Source organism: Ursus americanus, chromosome 30 (genome assembly GCF_024610735.1).
Source record: "Ursus americanus isolate L20-20 chromosome 30, mUrsAme1.1.p, whole genome shotgun sequence".
Classification (NCBI taxonomy): Eukaryota; Metazoa; Chordata; class Mammalia; order Carnivora; family Ursidae; genus Ursus; species Ursus americanus.
This window is the reverse complement of record NC_142156.1, coordinates 9,833,733-9,850,273: the sequence shown is the minus strand read 5'-3', so window position 1 is coordinate 9,850,273 and position 16,541 is coordinate 9,833,733. Positions and strand designations below refer to the sequence as shown.

Below are 16,541 nucleotides of genomic sequence, written 5' to 3'. Positions count from 1 at the left end.
TCACAATTCAGTTTATTTATTCATTTAAATCTCAGCCGCTGTACTAGTGTTTCCCATATTCCATTTCCTTTAATGAGCACCCAGCAGATGCTCATTGAAAGATTGTTAAAGAGGGGCGCCTGGGTGGCTCAGTCGGTTGAGCATCTGCCTCTGGCTGGGGTCATGATCCTGGGGTCTTGGCATGGAGCCCCATGTCTGGCTCTCTGCTCGGTGGGGAGCCTGCTTCTCCCTCTCCCCCTGCTGTTCCTCCTGCTTCTGCTTTCTCTCACCCTCTGTCAGATGAATTAATAAAATCTTTAAATTTAAAAAAAAAAAAGATTGTTAAAGGAATTTGTTTTCTCTCTCTCCCAGCCCTGGGGATAATGAAAAAAGAGGTAGGATATATTACCTCGGAGGATATAACATGTAGTTCAATCTGGCACAGAGTAATCAGTGTTGGTTAATCAGTATTCAGGTCTATGGTGTTCACTTCTTAGAAATATCCCTCGAAAGCAATTCCAAGGCTAGAAGGAATGATGCTTACAAAGAAGTAGGAAGAGACTTAGAGACACAGATGGAGAATAAAACAGTTTCCAAACGTGAGGCCTTTCAACAAAGTGCTTTATTAGAGGACACAGGCTAAGGTGACTGCCATGAGGCATGTAGGGACGATGCTCTCCAGAGAGGATACTCAATCCTTACAGTACTTCTTGGTGTCAAGATTCTTGTTCTCCTTGTTATATGGGGCCTTTGAAAAGCAGATGGCAGCACTGCGGTCACAGTTGCAGACGAAAGCCTCACAGGCTTTGTTTTTTTCTGGAAAAGAGCAAGACAAGAGGACTGACCCAAGGTAGATCCTGCTTTGTCCAATCTGGGTGCAGGAAGAATTAATTGGAATAATCTGGTGGCCATTCCATTGATACAAATTTAGCGTTGACAGATGCAGCAAATAAAAATACCAGAATATCAGAAAAACAATAAATGCAATGTTTGGAATGTAGAATAAAAAAATGTTCATTGTCTATCTGAAAGCCAAATTGAATTGGGCAATGTGTGTTTGATCTGGCAGTCCTAGGCGTGATGGGTGCCTTTTGGTAAGTCCTGTCTTAAAATGAGCTCTTAAAACTCATATAGCTATAGATCTCTGATAATGTAGGCAAGCAATTTTTAAGCAATATGGAAAACACTGAAACATATACTCAAGGCAGCGAAGTATTGTACATTTTACCTTAGTGCAGTTTAGCAAGGCAATTTCTCTACTTTATATCACATATTTTAAAAATTACAGAACATTCTTACAGTAGAATATTCTAGAGATATTTAAAATAATTAAATACATCTATATGTGGAAATGTTTCCAAGATATTTTATTAAAGGAAAATGAAGGGCAATATATCCAACTGATTACTTTGGGAGGTAGGATTATAGGCACCTTCTCCTTTCTGTGATACATTTCTGAAGAGATTGAAATTACATTACTTTGGCCTTGTTTACTTTTTTAACCAAAAGAAACACCAATGATAACTTTTAAAATGAATTTTAATTTTGTTATCCATAATTTAATTATGTACCTCTGCTTACATTCAATAATCTTTTTAAAAAATATTTTATTTATTTATTTGACAGAGAGAGAGAGAGCACAAGCAGGGGGAGAAGCAGGCTCCCAGCTGAGCAGGGAGCCCAATGTCGGGCTCAAACCCAGGACCCCAGGATCATGACCTGAGCCGAAGGCAGACGCTTAAAACCACTAAGCCACCCAGGCACCCCTCCATTCAATAATCTTATTAAAGTTTTGCTTCTCTCTGATCCTTTCAAAAATAACAAATGTGGGCTCCCTGGCTGGCTCAGTCTATGGAACATGTGACTCTTGATCTTGGGGTTGTGAGTTTGAGCCCCATGATGGGTGTAGAAATTACTCAAAAATAAAATCTTAAAAAAAACCCAGATATTTTTCTTGTCCAGTCCACTGAAACATAATTAGCACTTAATTAGATTATAAGGCATGTACAGTGAGATATTTGTCTGTTGAGTTATTGTTAATTCATATGAATAAATGTCCTTTGATACAGGCTTCTTAACCTGCATTTGGGGGGCAGCTGCATTAATGAATTACTTACAAACTGTGCGTGTGCGTGTGCATGTGTGTGTGTTTTCTCTGGGGAGAGGGCCTATAGCTTTCATCAGATTCGTGAAGAAATCTAGAAACCATGGAAAGGAACACTTGCTGATCATGTTGTCGTGCAAAAATATGAGTTCCCATTATATCTGGCTTTCTAAATTGGAGCACAACCAAAATACCTGTGACCAGGGGACTATGGAAGCAAATGAAGCCGTGTCTTGCCGTGGTTAAAGGAGTAACAAGGAAGGCCATGAGGCAACACGGAAGAATAAGCAGAGCACGGTGATAAGTGAGAAAAAGCAGAGAGCAAGACTTTATCTAAACTATGGCTTCAACAAATATTTTTTGAGCACCTAGGCTATGCCAGGCACTGCTCTAGCTTCTGGGCATATAGCAGTGAAGAAAACAGACAACAATCCTACTTTCTAGTGGAGAGATAGAAAATAAAGAAATAACATGAACGTATCAGCTGTTGAGAAATTCTGTGGAGAAAATACAGCAGACAAGATAGAGGATGCTGGAAAGATGGAGGATGCGTGTGCATGTTTTAAAAGAATGACTTAGAAGGGGAGACAGCACTGAGAAAGTGATATTTAAAGTCCTGCACGGGGACTTCGGGCGGGAAGTGTTTCAGGCAGAAGGAACACAGGACTTGAGGCTGGCACATAGCTATGATTACAACGGTATAAACCGTACTCCACGGACAAGCACATATGGCTACAGAGCTATGAAATCGTTTATGCCTCGGGACAGTGGGACTCCTGGTAATTTTTTTCTTGGCCTCCTGGATTTGAATTGTGGTTATTCCAACGTTGTATGTACAGTTTTGAAAAGAGGGACCCGTCTGTGGGTGCAGAGTAGAAAGTAGTGCAAATCCAGAATGCTGGTCTAGCATGATAATACCCTTCACCTCTCTGAAATGTCTGCTCTTCACAACTACCTCCCTGGAGGGACATACCTCATTATGAGCTCTGCATAACTTAGTGGTTAAGATCAGAACCTTTGAAATCAGAAACAACCGAGTTCAAATGCTGCCCCTACCACTTAGAAGCTGCATGGTTTGGGGCAGGTAGCTATTTTGAGTCTCAGCTTCCTCTCCTGTAAAATGGGGTTATTAAAACCTCTCTCAAAAATATGCTTAGCCTAGTCCCTGGTATGTAAAAAGAAACTCATAAATGGTAGTTCTAAGCTCTTTTTATGAAATAATGAAGCTGTATAGCATGGCAGCTAATAGCAGAGACTTTGGAGTCACATAGACCTGTGTTCAAAACTAAACACCACCATTTATGAGCTGTGTGCCCCATGGCCATTGGCTCAGCCTTCTGAGCCTCAGTTTTGTCATCTGTAAAATGGGTATAATAATAATACCGATTGCCTAGGTTGTTGCCAGGATTTAAGGAGACACAGCCTGGCACCAATGAAGTGATTGATAAATGGTGGGTATCATTACTATTATTTCCTCCCCTGTCTACTGAGGGCCAACAAGCCAACAAGAGACTGAACCTACCGCTGCAGGTGATCTCAGAGCCAGAGCACGAGTATGAGTAGGTATTGGTGTAGGGGTTATCCAGGAGGAATTTACAGCTGTCCAGTTTCTTGGCTTCTGAGTAGCAGTTGTCGTGGGTCTGGCAACACCTGGAGAGGGGGAAGGACAGAGCTGAAGCAGGGGCAGGGAAGCAGGTCAGCCTCGGGAACAGGTAGGGATGATTTAGCTGACATGCTCCGGAAGATATTGGTCCTGTGACTTGAAAAAACTTAAGTCCTTTGATCATATTTATTGAAGGCGATTTTAAAATGGTCGCAGGCATATAGTACAATCATATTCTGAAGATGCGGTGAGAGTCTTTACTGCTGGAAGAAGACAATTGAATCGTCGCTGCGGTGTCTTGTATTGCGATGTTCTCTTCTGCCACTGGAGGGCAGCAGCACCCGCTACTACTTCACATCTCCAACCTTTGGCTTTTCCTCCTGATAGAGCATTGGATTCAGGGTCCTCTTGGAGCATGTTTGTTTATACGACAAGAGGTGAAAATATGTTATCTTTAGCAAATATGCAAATCCCTTTCTGTGCCTCATCGTGGGATCCTTGGCTTGTGCCCTCCCCCCACCCCACGAGCACTCCGCTCTCCCTGCCGACGAATCACTCACTTGTCCAGTTCATCCACAGGGGTGCCGGATCCACCCAGGCCACAGTAGCAGCCGTAGTTGTTGTAGTCCTTCAGGGGATCACTCCCGGGGATAGTGCACTTGATCATGTTGCGGAACTGCCACACTGCCCGCGGGCTGATGCCCCCATCGGCAGCGGCCACTGCAAGACCACACAGCTGGGCTTTAAATAGGTCCTGATTAGCTTTGCCAGCGCTCAGCGCCACCCCCCCCCCCGCCCCCACTGCCTGCCAGGTCTCTGGCCCCACGCTGCCTCCCCGGACCCGCCAGCTGCCTCCTCGGAAGAGAACTGGATGCAGGAACCTGGTCATGTGAGTAGCGACTTTTTTTTCTTTTCGTAAAACTTAAAAAAAATAATTTGTTATTGCGATAAAATTCACATAACATAAAATTCACCATTTAACCACCTAAAATGTACGTTTCAGTGTTTTTAGTATATTCAGAGTTGTGGATTCCCAAGCAGTTTCATCACCCCCCAAAAAAACACCCTGTGCGCATTACCACCAAACTGCTTTCTGTCTCTATGGCTTTGCCTATTCTGAACACTTCATGTAAATGGAATCATACAACATGTGGCCTTTTATGATTGGCTTCTTTCACTTAGCATAATGTCTTTGAGGTTCATCCACATTATACCATTTAACAGTACTTCATTCCTCTTTATAACTGAGTAGTCGTCCACTGTATGGATAGACGACATTTTATCCATCCATCACATGATGGACATCTGGGTTTATACTTTTTGTCTCTGATGAATAGTGCTGCTATTAACAGTTGCATCCTAGTTTTTGTGTGAATGTATGTTTTCAGTGGGGTCTCCATTATTTATCCAACAAATATTCATTGAGCACCTACTATGGGCCCAGTCACTGCCCTAGGAACAGGAGATATATCAACAAGCAAATAAAAGATCTATAACCTCATTGAGCTTACGTCCTAGTGGGGGAGAAAAACAATAAGCAATAAATGAAATCAATAAGGAAATTGGATATTGTGTTAGAGGGTGGAAAAATTGGAACATGGAAAGGGGAATCTAAAATGGTTTAGGTGGGGAATGGCGGGGCTGAGATGGGGCAGGAGTGTAAGGAATAGTCAGGAGGCCTAGGTGTCCTACCATCCTCAACAAGACAAGCTCTTTTCTCCCCCAAGGCCTGTGTACCTGTTGTTTCCTCTGCCTGACACACTTGTCATCTCACTTGTCAAAAAGCGGGAGGATCTTGATTTAAATGCCACCTCCTAAGGGCCCCTGGGTGGCAAAGTTGGTTAAGAGCCCGACACTTGGTTTCAGCTCAGGTCCCAGTCTCAGGGTCATGGGATCGAGCCCCGTAGCGGGCTCCACACTGGGCGTGGAGTCTGGGATTCTCTCTCCATTTCCCTCTGCCCCTCCCCCTGCTCGCTCGGTCTCTTTCAAATAAATAAATAAATCTTAAAAAAAAGATAAATGCCACCAGCTTTCTTGACCAGCACCGAGTGGCTCCTCTGCTATCACTTTTCTTTATGTTTGTTGCTTCCTTGTACCTCTAACAGTCTGTATCCATCTATTTATTTAATGCTTCCCTCTCACCAGGCCATAAACTCAAGACCTTAGGGCTTTTATTCCCCAGGGCCTGACACATAGTAGGCACTCAGTAAGTGTATGATGAGTTATATGAATGAAATAATCAACACAACAATTAAAGAAAGTACCTGGCACATAGTAGGTGTTCAATAAATATCTAATAAATAAGTTTTTAAGAAGTCCGTTTACGGCACAAGGTTTGGGACAGCAGACTCAGGAAGCAGGACCCCTTCACCTCATTTTCAGAGCTATACCCTGTGAGATTTGGTGCCCTAAAGAAAAGAGGACACTATATGCTTTGGGTCCTCTTCAGTCGGCCACCCGTATCGTCTCTTTGCCCCATGCCTTGCCCTTTCTTCCCTTGGTCTGCTGTGCACCCTGGAGCTGCTCCACATGTTTAAACCCCAGGGCGGGGGCGCCTGGGCGGCTCAGTTGGTTAAGCGTCTGACTCTTGGTTTCAGCTCAGGTCATGATCTCAGGGTCCCGTGCTCAGGGTGGAGTCTGCTTAGGTTTCTCTCTCCTTCTGCCCCTCCCCCCTCAAATAAATAAATCTAAAAAAATTAAACCCCAGGGCAAAGGAAGGGTGGCAGCTGGTCCCTCTCCCCTATGAGCAGCCTCCACACTGGCAGCAGACAGACAGGAGTGGCCTGGCCACCTTGGCCCATCTCCAGACCTCCCTCCTGCCTCCCTGTTTTCTCTGTCTCTGACCCAGCCAGCTCTGCTCTTTGCACAGGCCAAACTGGCACAAAGCTACTTCTCATGTGTGCACCTGTGTATGTGTGCATGTGTGTGTGCGTGTGTGTGTCTGTTCCGTAGACAGGGAGCATGGCTTGTTCACCAGTGAGTCCTCAGTCCCAACCCAGAGTCTGATACCTTGGAGCCTCTGATACATCAGTGTTGAATGAATGAAAGAATCATGGATGAATGTGGTGGGATCTGAACCCCAATGTATCTGATTCCATTCATTCATTCAATAAATGGAGCAAACAGCTCTATCCCTACTCTCATGGAGCCCATGCTTCCATGGGGGTGGAGAATAAAAAGCAAAGGAATTGAGGCACCTGGCTGGCTCAGTTTGTAGAGCACGCAGCCCTTGATCTCAGGGTCTTAAGTTCAAGCCCCACACTGGGGGCAGAGTTTACTTAAAATTAATTAATTAACTAATTAATTAATTTAATTAAAGCTTTTAAAAAAGGAAATGAATCAACAAGAAACAAGATACAAATTGCAGGCAAAGGTAGATGCTGGGAAGACCCCGTACCAAGGCCGTATGGTAGAGAGAAAGGAGAGGGGTCTTTCTTTGCTCAGGGGGGCAGGTAGGCCCTTCTGAGAGGGGTCATCTGAGTTCGGACCTAAAGGTTGAAAAGGTACCAGCTGGGGGGGGGGGATTTGAGGGAACCCCAGTATGGGAGCTATTAAGCCCGATAGAGAGCCCCGAGTAAAGTTTCCAGGTCTAGCCAGCCCTGTGAGCTGTGGCCCCCAAGCCCGAGGACTGAGATCTTAGCCCTGAAGGGCTGGGACTGGGGAGACTTGCTTACCTGTGAGGAGAGCAGCCAGTACAAGAAATTTCATTTTGTTGTCAAGTTGCTGAACAAAAGAAAGGACTAAAGTCACTTATGGCTTCCCTCTTTATACCCACTCTATGTCCCCAAGATAAGGCTGTAGTGTTTGCTTTGCTCCGAACCTGCTTTGAGTTGGCCTTGAATCTCTGTTGCAGGAATAACCTTTACCAACAGGCAAACCCTGTCAGCAAGGGATTGTTGGAAACAGTGTATGTATTATCATTAGCACCTTTTAATGGAAGGGATTATTTCTGGAGTTTGCACAGCTTGGAACCTTGACCCTCACCCCACCCCCTTGCACTCAACCTCATTCTATCATTGCCTCCCTGTCTTCTCATGGGCCTGGGTCTCAGCTGTGAGTCTCAGTGAACAGTCCCTACCAATCATGCATTTGGCAGATGAGTAAACACGTTCAGAGAGGTGAAGTAATTTTCCTGAGGTCACACAGCCAGCAAATGGCAGAGCAGGGGCCCAAACTTAGGCATGTCTGATTCTAAGGCACATATTTTATTTTTCCCCACCATGTTAAAAACACCCCTCCCCCATTCCCCGGTGTGGGTTTGTAAGGAAACCCTGGGCTTTGGAGTTCCAAAGGCTTGGATCTGACTTGTAGGAAAAAAAAAAAAAAAGGATCTTATCAAATGTTTGTATAACGTTTTTTTTTAGGGGAGATTCACATAGCATAAAATTAATCATTTTATTTTTAAGATGAACAAGTCAGGGACACCTGGCTGGCTCCGTTGAAAGAGCATATGCCTCTTAATCTCAGGATTGTGAATTCAAACTCCACATTGGATATAGAGATTACTAAAAAAACGAAACGAAACGAAATGAAAACTTACAAAAAAAAAAAGTAAAGTGAACAATTCAAGGGCATTTATTACATTCACTGCTGTGCAACCACCATCTCCAGTTCCAGAACGTTTTCATTCCCCGTCCCCTGCAAAGGCAACCCCCTGCCCATTATCACTTTCCCCAGCCCCTGACAACCACTAATCTGCTTTCTGTCTCTATAGATTGACCTATGCTGGACATTTCACATAAGATATTCTATTTTGTAATTGGGGCTCTCCTCTTGACTACTGATGTGGTCCTCTTATTTTTTAATTATTTTTAAATATTTTGTGTATTTATTTGAGAGAGACAGAGTGTGCACTGGCACGCGGTTGGGGGGAGGGGCAGAGGGAGAAGGAGAAGCAGGCTTCCCGCTGAGCAGGGACCCTGACAACAGGGGCTCCATTCCAGGACCCTGGGATCACGACCTGAGCCGAAGGCAGACACTTAACCGATGGAGCCACCCAGGCGCCCCGAGGTCCTCTTATTTTTATTTTATGTATTTATCTACTCATTTACTTATCTTTCCTGAGCACAGACTTCCCACTTACCCTCCCCCGCCGCCCTGCCCTGTCCCATAGTTTCCCCTGTTATTAATATCTTACACCAGTAACATACCTAACAGTAGTAAATGGTACATTTGTTACAATTAGTGAGCCAACATTGATACAGGATTACTATCGGAAATAATAGTAACAAACTCAAGCTCATAGGTCCTTCAGATGTTCTTAGTTCTCTCCAAATGTCCTGTTTCTGTTCCAGGATTCCATCCAAGATAGCACATTACATTAAGCTGTCATGTCTCCGTGGGCCCCTCTTGGCTATAATCGTTTCTCGGACTCACTTATTGTTGATGACCTTGACAGCTGTGAGGTTTGCAGCCAGGCATATCGTTAGGATGCCCCTCTGTTAGAATTTGTCTGTTTTTCTCGTGATTACAGTAGGGGTTGGGTATAGGTTTGGGGGAGGAAGATCACAGGGGTAAAGTGCCATTTTCATCATGAGGCCATATTATATTTAATCATCTCTTGTCCTGGGATGCATCTTGGCCACTTCCCGGAGGAGGACACTGAGGCTCAGCCTGAGGTAGAGCAGGAAGTGGGCACACCTGGACTTGAACCCATACCTGCCTCTTCCCACTGAACCCTTTCCCTCCACCCAGGCATCCTTACGCTATGTCTGAGTCAGTACAGAGTCCGGTGGCCTAATCCTAACCCTGTGGTCTCTGCTTAAGCACTCCAGGATTCCAGCTCTCTCTACTTTTCCCTTGGGCGTGCACCAGGGCCAATAATAGAAGAAATCCATCTAGAAGGGCCCCTACACTCTTTGTACCATGACCTTAGGCTGCCCCAGACGCATGCACAGGTGTGTACCACACAGCTTCTCCCAGCCTGGGAAAACACACTCTCCAGTGGAAAGAACAGCGAAGGATAACTTCTTGGCTCCTTCAGGTGACAGTGTACCCACACTCCAGCAAGGTCGCACCTGCCCCGCCCCTGAAGAACAAGGCTCTTGCTTTCAGGAAATGCTTCAAAGCAGCTACCGGCTACCACGGCTACCACGTGCTGAGCACTTCTGTTTGCTCGGCACTGTGCTGAGAGCTTCACCACCATTGCTTTCCGGCCTAGCAACAATCTTCTGACATAGTTATGATTGTTGTCACCATCTTTGCCTTTTTACAGATGGTGACACAGGTTCAGAGAGCTTAAGTCACGGGCTCCAAAGCCACACAGCTAGAAAGTGGTGGGGCTGGGACTGGAACCTGTGCATGCTGCCTCTTAGTCTAGAGCCCTCTCCGACAAGACAGCAACAGCAGCAAACACTCCTTGAGCTCTACACGTGCGACCCTGTGATCACGTGCTGGCACAGATGAGCGCACGGAGGCCGTATATCAAAGTATCCAGACCTTTTCCCCCACACCCAAACCAGCCAGCGAAGGAGTTCTTCACGCATTCTGGATGGTAACTTCTTATCAGATAGATCATTTGCAAATATCTTCTCCCATTTTAGGTCACTTTTCACTTTGTTGGGGCAAAGAGATAGAGACAGCCAGCGAGAGAGGGAACACAAGCAGGGGGAGTGGGAGAGGAAGAAGCAGGCTCCCAGCATAGGAGCCTGATGTGGGGCTCGATCCCAGAAAGCTGGGATCACGCCCTGAGCCGAAGGCAGACGCCCAACCGCTGTGCCACCCAGGCACCCCCCTGTTGTGTGCTTTTAAGCACAAACATTTCTCAGTTTGGTGTAGTCCTATTTGTCTGTTTTTGCTTTTGTGGCCTGTGCTTTTGGTGTCATATCCAAGAAATTGTTGCCAATTCCAATGCCACGAAGCTTTTCCTCTATGCTTTCTTCTAGGAGTTTTATAGTTTTGGGTCTTACATTTAGGTTTTTAATACATTTTGAACTTTTTTTTTTTTTAGTTAACTCTAATCCCAATGTGGGGCTTGAACTCATGACCCCAAGGTCAAGAGTCACATGCTCTAGGGGCATGTGGCTGGCTCAGTCAGTAGAGCATGTGACTCTTGATCTTGGTACGGGTGGGGGGGGCGGTCCTGAGTTCAGGCCCCATGTTGGGTGTAGAGATCACTTAAATTAAAAAAAATAATAATAATAAGAGTCACCATCTCTCCCGACTGAGCCAGTCAGGTGCCCCTGAGCTCATTTTTTTAGATGGCAGATGATAAGGGTCCAACTTCATTCTTCCGCGTGTGGATATCTAATTTTTCCAGCACCATTTGTTGAAGACATTGTCCTTTCCACACTGAATGGCCTTGGCACCCTTGTCGGAGATCATTTGCCCACGTAAGTGAGGGTTTGTTTCTGGGCTCTCTATTCTATTCCACGGGTCTATGTCTGTCTGTGTGCCAGTACCCCAGTGTTTTGACTACTGTAGTTTGTCATATGTTTTTGTTTCTTTTACTTTGTAATATGTTTTGAAATCAGGAAGTATGATTCCTCCAACTTTTTCTTTCTTTTTTTAAAGATTTTATTTATTTATTGTCAAAGAGAGAGAGCACAAGTTGGGGGGAGAAGCAGGGTCTCCGCTGAGCAGGGAGCCCGATGCGGGACTCGATCCCAGGACCCCAGGATCCTGACCTGAGCCAAAGGCAGACGCTTAACCAATGGAGCCACCCAGGTGCCCCAGTGTTTTACTATTTTCAATGCTACTGTAATTGGCAATGTTTTCTTAATTTCCTTTTCCAATTGTTCATTGTTAGTGTAAAGAAACATACTTGATTTTTGAGTGTGATTTTATAACCAACAACTTTACTGAATTTGAACTTGCAACTTTACTGAATTTGTTTATTAATTCTAACAGTTTTTTGGTGGACTCTTTAGGGTTTTCTTTTAAAAAAATATTTATTTATTTTATTTTAGAGACAGAGAGAGAGAGCAGGCAGAGGGGCATAGGGAGAGGGAGAGAATCTAAGCAGACTGTCTGCTGAGGGCAGAGCCTGACACGGGGCTCAATCCCACGACCCTGAGATCACAACCTGAGCTGAAATCAAAGAGTCAGATGCTTAACTGACTGAGCCACCCAGGTGCCCCTCTTTAGGGTTTTCTACATATAAGATCATGTCATCTATGAACAGAGATAATTTTACTTCTTACCTTCCAATTTGGATGGCTTTTATTTCTTCTTCTTGCCTCATTGTTCTGGCTAGGACTTCCAATACTATGTTGAACAGAAGAAGCCAGAGTGGACATCCTTGCCTTGCTCCTAATTTGAGAGGAAAAGCTTTCAGTAGGAATTCTTTTGAAGATTTTATTTTGCTACATGCTGGGCTTGAACTCACGACCCCCAGATCAAGACCCAAGCTGAGATCAAGAGTCGGACGCCTAACCAACTAAACCACCCAGGCACCCCTTAAGATTTTATTTTTAAGCAATTTCTACACCCAACGTGGGACTTGAACTCACAATCTGGAGATCAAGAGTTGCGTGCTCCACGCACTGAACCAGCCAGGCGTCCCTCAGTATAAAATTTTTAAAACGTAACTATAATGCCATGATCATACTTAATAAAAATAACAATTTTTAGTGTTATCTAATACTCAGACCATTTTCGGAGACCTTTGAGTGTCTCAAAATGTCTTTTTACACTTCGTTTTTCCAAATTATATCCAAATAAATTACACCTATTTTTACGCATGAATCAAATATTGTATGAAAGGAGAAAAAGAAAAACAAAACAACTACGGGATCAGAAGCATCGGTTTTGAAGTCCCACCTTGCCACTCAGCAGCTGTGTGACTCTAGGTGAGATACTTCACATCTCTGAGCTTCTGCTTCCCCCCCAACCCCGTGTCGGATGCAAGAGCTGGGGGGATTAGTGTGATTAGCCCAGACAGCACTGAGTCCCTTGTGTGGCTGTTTGGAGGTCCAAAAGGCCTTAGGTAACACTGGGCTGGGTTTAACTTAGCCGTGGTCTCCCTAAGGTGCTGATTCCCATCCGTCCTCTTACCAAACCATGTCTCCAGTGGCATCTGAGCTCAGCTGAGACTCTTTCTCAAACCGAGTACAACCACCAAGGAAGCTGATCTTCCTCAAAGCCCACACCTTCAGGAATCCGGGAGCTCCTCCAAAAAACCCCCTCCCCTCACCCCCTTCTCCATCCAGCCCCATCATGAGACATACCCTTCTTTCAACCTAAAACATCCTGGTGCTTCTCCAGCACCTCTTGCCTCCGTGCTCACAGCAGCCTCCTCGATGTCTCCCTGCTCCCCTCCACAAATGACTCCCTCGGATCTGTTCCCCATTGTATTTCCAAGGCCAACCTGATTCATCGCTCTGCCACCCCACTGCCTAACGCCCTCCACACCCTCCCAGCGGCTCTCATATAAGAAACAAAACCAGAGCCACCTGGGTGGCTCAGTCGGTTAAGCATCTGCCTTCGGCTCAGGTCATGATCCCAGGGTCCTGGGATGGCGTCCCACATTGGGCTTCTCCCTCTGCCTCTTCCCTCTGCTTTTGCTCTCTCTCGCTCAAGTAAATAAATAAAATCTTAAAAGAAAAGAAACAAAACCAACCTGGAGACTCATCTGCCCCTCCCCACCTGTCAACATGGAGCGGGTGGGATACCTTCTGCTCCAGCCCCAATAGGCCTTCTTTGAGCTCGTGATTAAAGGCTTCATGCTTCTCCCCATTTCAAGGCTTTTGCACCTGCTGGTCTCTCCTCCCGGTATGCTCCTCCCACTGCACTGCCTAATTACTCTTCCTTCTCCTTTTGCTTCCCTTCCCCCTTCCCTTCCTCCTTCCCTCCCCTTCCTTCTCCCTTCCCTTCCCTCCCGCTTCCTTCCCCTTCCCCCTTCCCTTTTCTTCTCGTAATCTCTTCGTCCAACATGGGGCTTGAACTCAGGACCCCAAGATCAAGAGTCCAAGATCAAGAGTTGAATCTTCTACCAAATGAGCTATCCAGGTGCCCCTTACTCTTCTTTCAGATCTCAGTTTACCTTGACCCCCCCCCAACACACACCCATACTAAATCAATGCTCTAAGGTGACCAGTTGTCCTGGTTTTCCAGGGATGAAGGGTTCTTGGGACTTGGAACTTCCTGTTTGCAAACCTGGAAAGTCCCTGGCAAAGCGGGATGAGTTGGTCACCCTATTAGTGCCTAACACATGGTCTTGCACACAGTGGATGCTAAGGGAATATTTGTTGAGTGAATGTGTGAACCACAGCTGTTGGCCCCATTCAGGAGGGGGCAGCCACTGCTGAGCTCTGATCGCACATTTCCAGGCAACTGGGGCAGCCCCACGTTACTAGAAATTACTATTCACCAAGCGTTTACTCTGTGCCTTGCCTGGTGTTGAGTCCTCTGTGTTCGCCCCTCCCATTTATTTCTCAGTCACCCAAGTTATGGCTAGCACTCTCTTTTTATTGAGGTGAAATTCCCGTAACATCAAATTAACCATTTTAAAGTGAACAATTCAGTGGCATTTAGTACATTGCCAATGTTGTGCCACCATCGCCTCTAGTTCCAAAACACGTTTATGACCTCAGAGGCCAGCCTTTAATCATGAAGCAGTTACTCCCCATTCCCCCCTCCCCTCCCACCCCTCCCAATCCGTTTTCTGTCTCTGTGGATTCACCTCTTCTGGATATTTCATATAAATGGAATATGTGGCCTTTTATATAAGTCCGGCCTCTTTATCCTTCTCCCTTGACACATGAGAAAATTAAGGCTCAGGGAGGTTGGGGAACCTGTTCAAAGTCCTTCAGCTAAGAAGGGGAAGAGCTGGGTGTTGGAATCCCCACAACTGACCATTTGGCTACACCCATACCCCGATTTCAGCCAGTTTCCCTGCCTTACCCGGTTAAGATTCTCTGAGTTCAAGGCAAACCAGAACAAAGGTTCCAATGCTAAGTTTTTGTTTGTTTGTTTTAAATATTGGACTATTGCACTATTGCAATAAATAACTAATATTTATATTTTTTATTAATTTTTAAAAAGATTTTATTTATTTGTCAGAGAGAGAGAGAGAGAGCACAAGCAGGGCGAGCCGCAGGCAGAGGGAGAAGCAGGCTCCCCACTGAGCAGGGAGCCTGATGAGGGACTCGATCCCGGGACCCTGGGACCATGACCTGAGCCAAAGGCAGACGCTTAACCGACTGAGGCACCCAGGTGCCCCTGTTTGTTTTTTAAACAATCTTTACACCCAATGTGGGGCTTGAATCCATAACCTTGAGGTCAAGAGTCACAGGCTCTTCCGACTGAGCCAGCCAGGCGTCCCAGTTATTTTTTTAAAATTGTGGTAGAATATACATAATGAAATTTACTATTTTTACCATTTTGAGTGTACAATTCAGTGGCTTTAATTATATTCACAATGTTGTGCAACCATTACCACTATTTATTTCCAAATTTTTCTCATTACTCCAAAGAAAACTGTCACCACTCAAATAACTAGGGATTCCCTCTTCCCCAGCTCCTGGTACCCTCTGTTCTACATTCTGTCCCGGTGAATTCGCCTATTCGAGGATCTCATGTAAGTGGAATCACACAGTATTTGTCCTTTTGTGTCTGGCTTCTGTCATTTAATGTAATGTCTTCTTAAAAATATATTTTAGGGGCGCCTGGGTGGCTCAGTTGTTGAGCGTCTGCCTTCAGCTCAGGGCGTGATCCCGGAGTCCTGGGATCGAGCCCCACATCGGGCTCCTCCGCTGGGAGCCTGCTTCTTCCTCTCCCACTCTGCCTGCTTGAGTTCCCTCTCTCTCTGGCTGTGTCTCTCTGTCAAATAAATAAATAAAACCTTTTAAAAATATATATTTTAGTTTTAAGTAATCTCTATACCCAATGTGGGGCTTGAACCTACAACCCCAAGATTAAGAGTCGCGTGCTCTGCCTACTGAGCCAGCCAGGTGCCCCTCATTTAGTGTAATGTCTTTTTTTTTTTTTTTTAAGATTTTATTTATTTATTTGACAGAGATAGAGACAGTGAGCGAGAGAAAGAACACAAGCAGGGGGAGTGGGGGAGGAAGAAGCAGGCTCCTAGCGGCCCTGAGCCGAAGGCAGATGCTTAACCGCTGTGCCACCCAGGCGCCCCTAGTGTAACGTCTTTAAGGCTTGTCCATGTAGCAGCACGAATGAGCCCTTCATTCCTTTTTTTTTTTTTTAAAGATTTTTTATTTATTCATTTGACAGAGATAGAGACAGCCAGTGAGAGAGGGAACACAAGCAGGGGGAGTGGGAGAGGGAGAAGCAGGCTCCCAGAGGAGGAGCCTGACGCGGGCCTCGATCCCAGAACGCCGGGATCACGCCCTGAGCCGAAGGGAGACGCTTAACAACTGAGCCACCCAGGCGCCCCACCTTCATTCCTTTTTAATAATATTCCACTGTATGGATAGATTTTTGTTTATCCATTCATCTGTGGATGGATCCCTGGATCGTGTCCACCTTTGGCTATGGTGGGTAATGCTGTCACGAACATTGGTGTGTAAGGATCTGAGTCGCTGCTTTCAATTCCTTGGGGTATATACGTAGGAGTGGAATTGTTGGATCATATGGTAATTCAATGTTTAGCTTTTTGAGGAACCACCAGATTGTTTCTCATCGTAGATGCACCATTTTACCTTTCCACCAGGAATGCACCAACGCTTGTTATCCCCCCCCCTTTTTTTTTAAACAATGGCCATCCTAATAGGTGTGAAGTGGTATGTCATCAACGCTAAGCTGTGAGGCTGGTCAAGAAGTTGTAAGTGGAAGCTGGATCCAATGGGAAGTGTAGACTTTCAGGAGAAGAAGGGATGGTAGGAGAAAACAGGGTGTCATTGGGGTACTTAGACCTGAATGTACACAGAGATGGAAAAGACTCACAAAGCCAGC

At 45.4% G+C, this 16,541-nt stretch overlaps 1 protein-coding gene across 1 annotated transcript; it reads right to left on the bottom strand.

The window, feature by feature from the left end:
* Positions 1-583: 583 nt before the first annotated feature.
* Positions 584-7,470, bottom strand: PLA2G1B (phospholipase A2 group IB). Its single transcript, XM_045791620.2, has 4 exons — positions 7,361-7,470; positions 4,247-4,406; positions 3,606-3,733; positions 584-795 (listed from the first exon to the last, which is right to left on the bottom strand). Exons 1-4 carry the CDS (start codon positions 7,392-7,394, stop codon positions 671-673), a joined length of 447 nt encoding a protein of 148 aa, XP_045647576.1. The 5' UTR covers positions 7,395-7,470; the 3' UTR covers positions 584-670.
* Between the last annotated feature and the right edge of the window lie 9,071 nt (positions 7,471-16,541).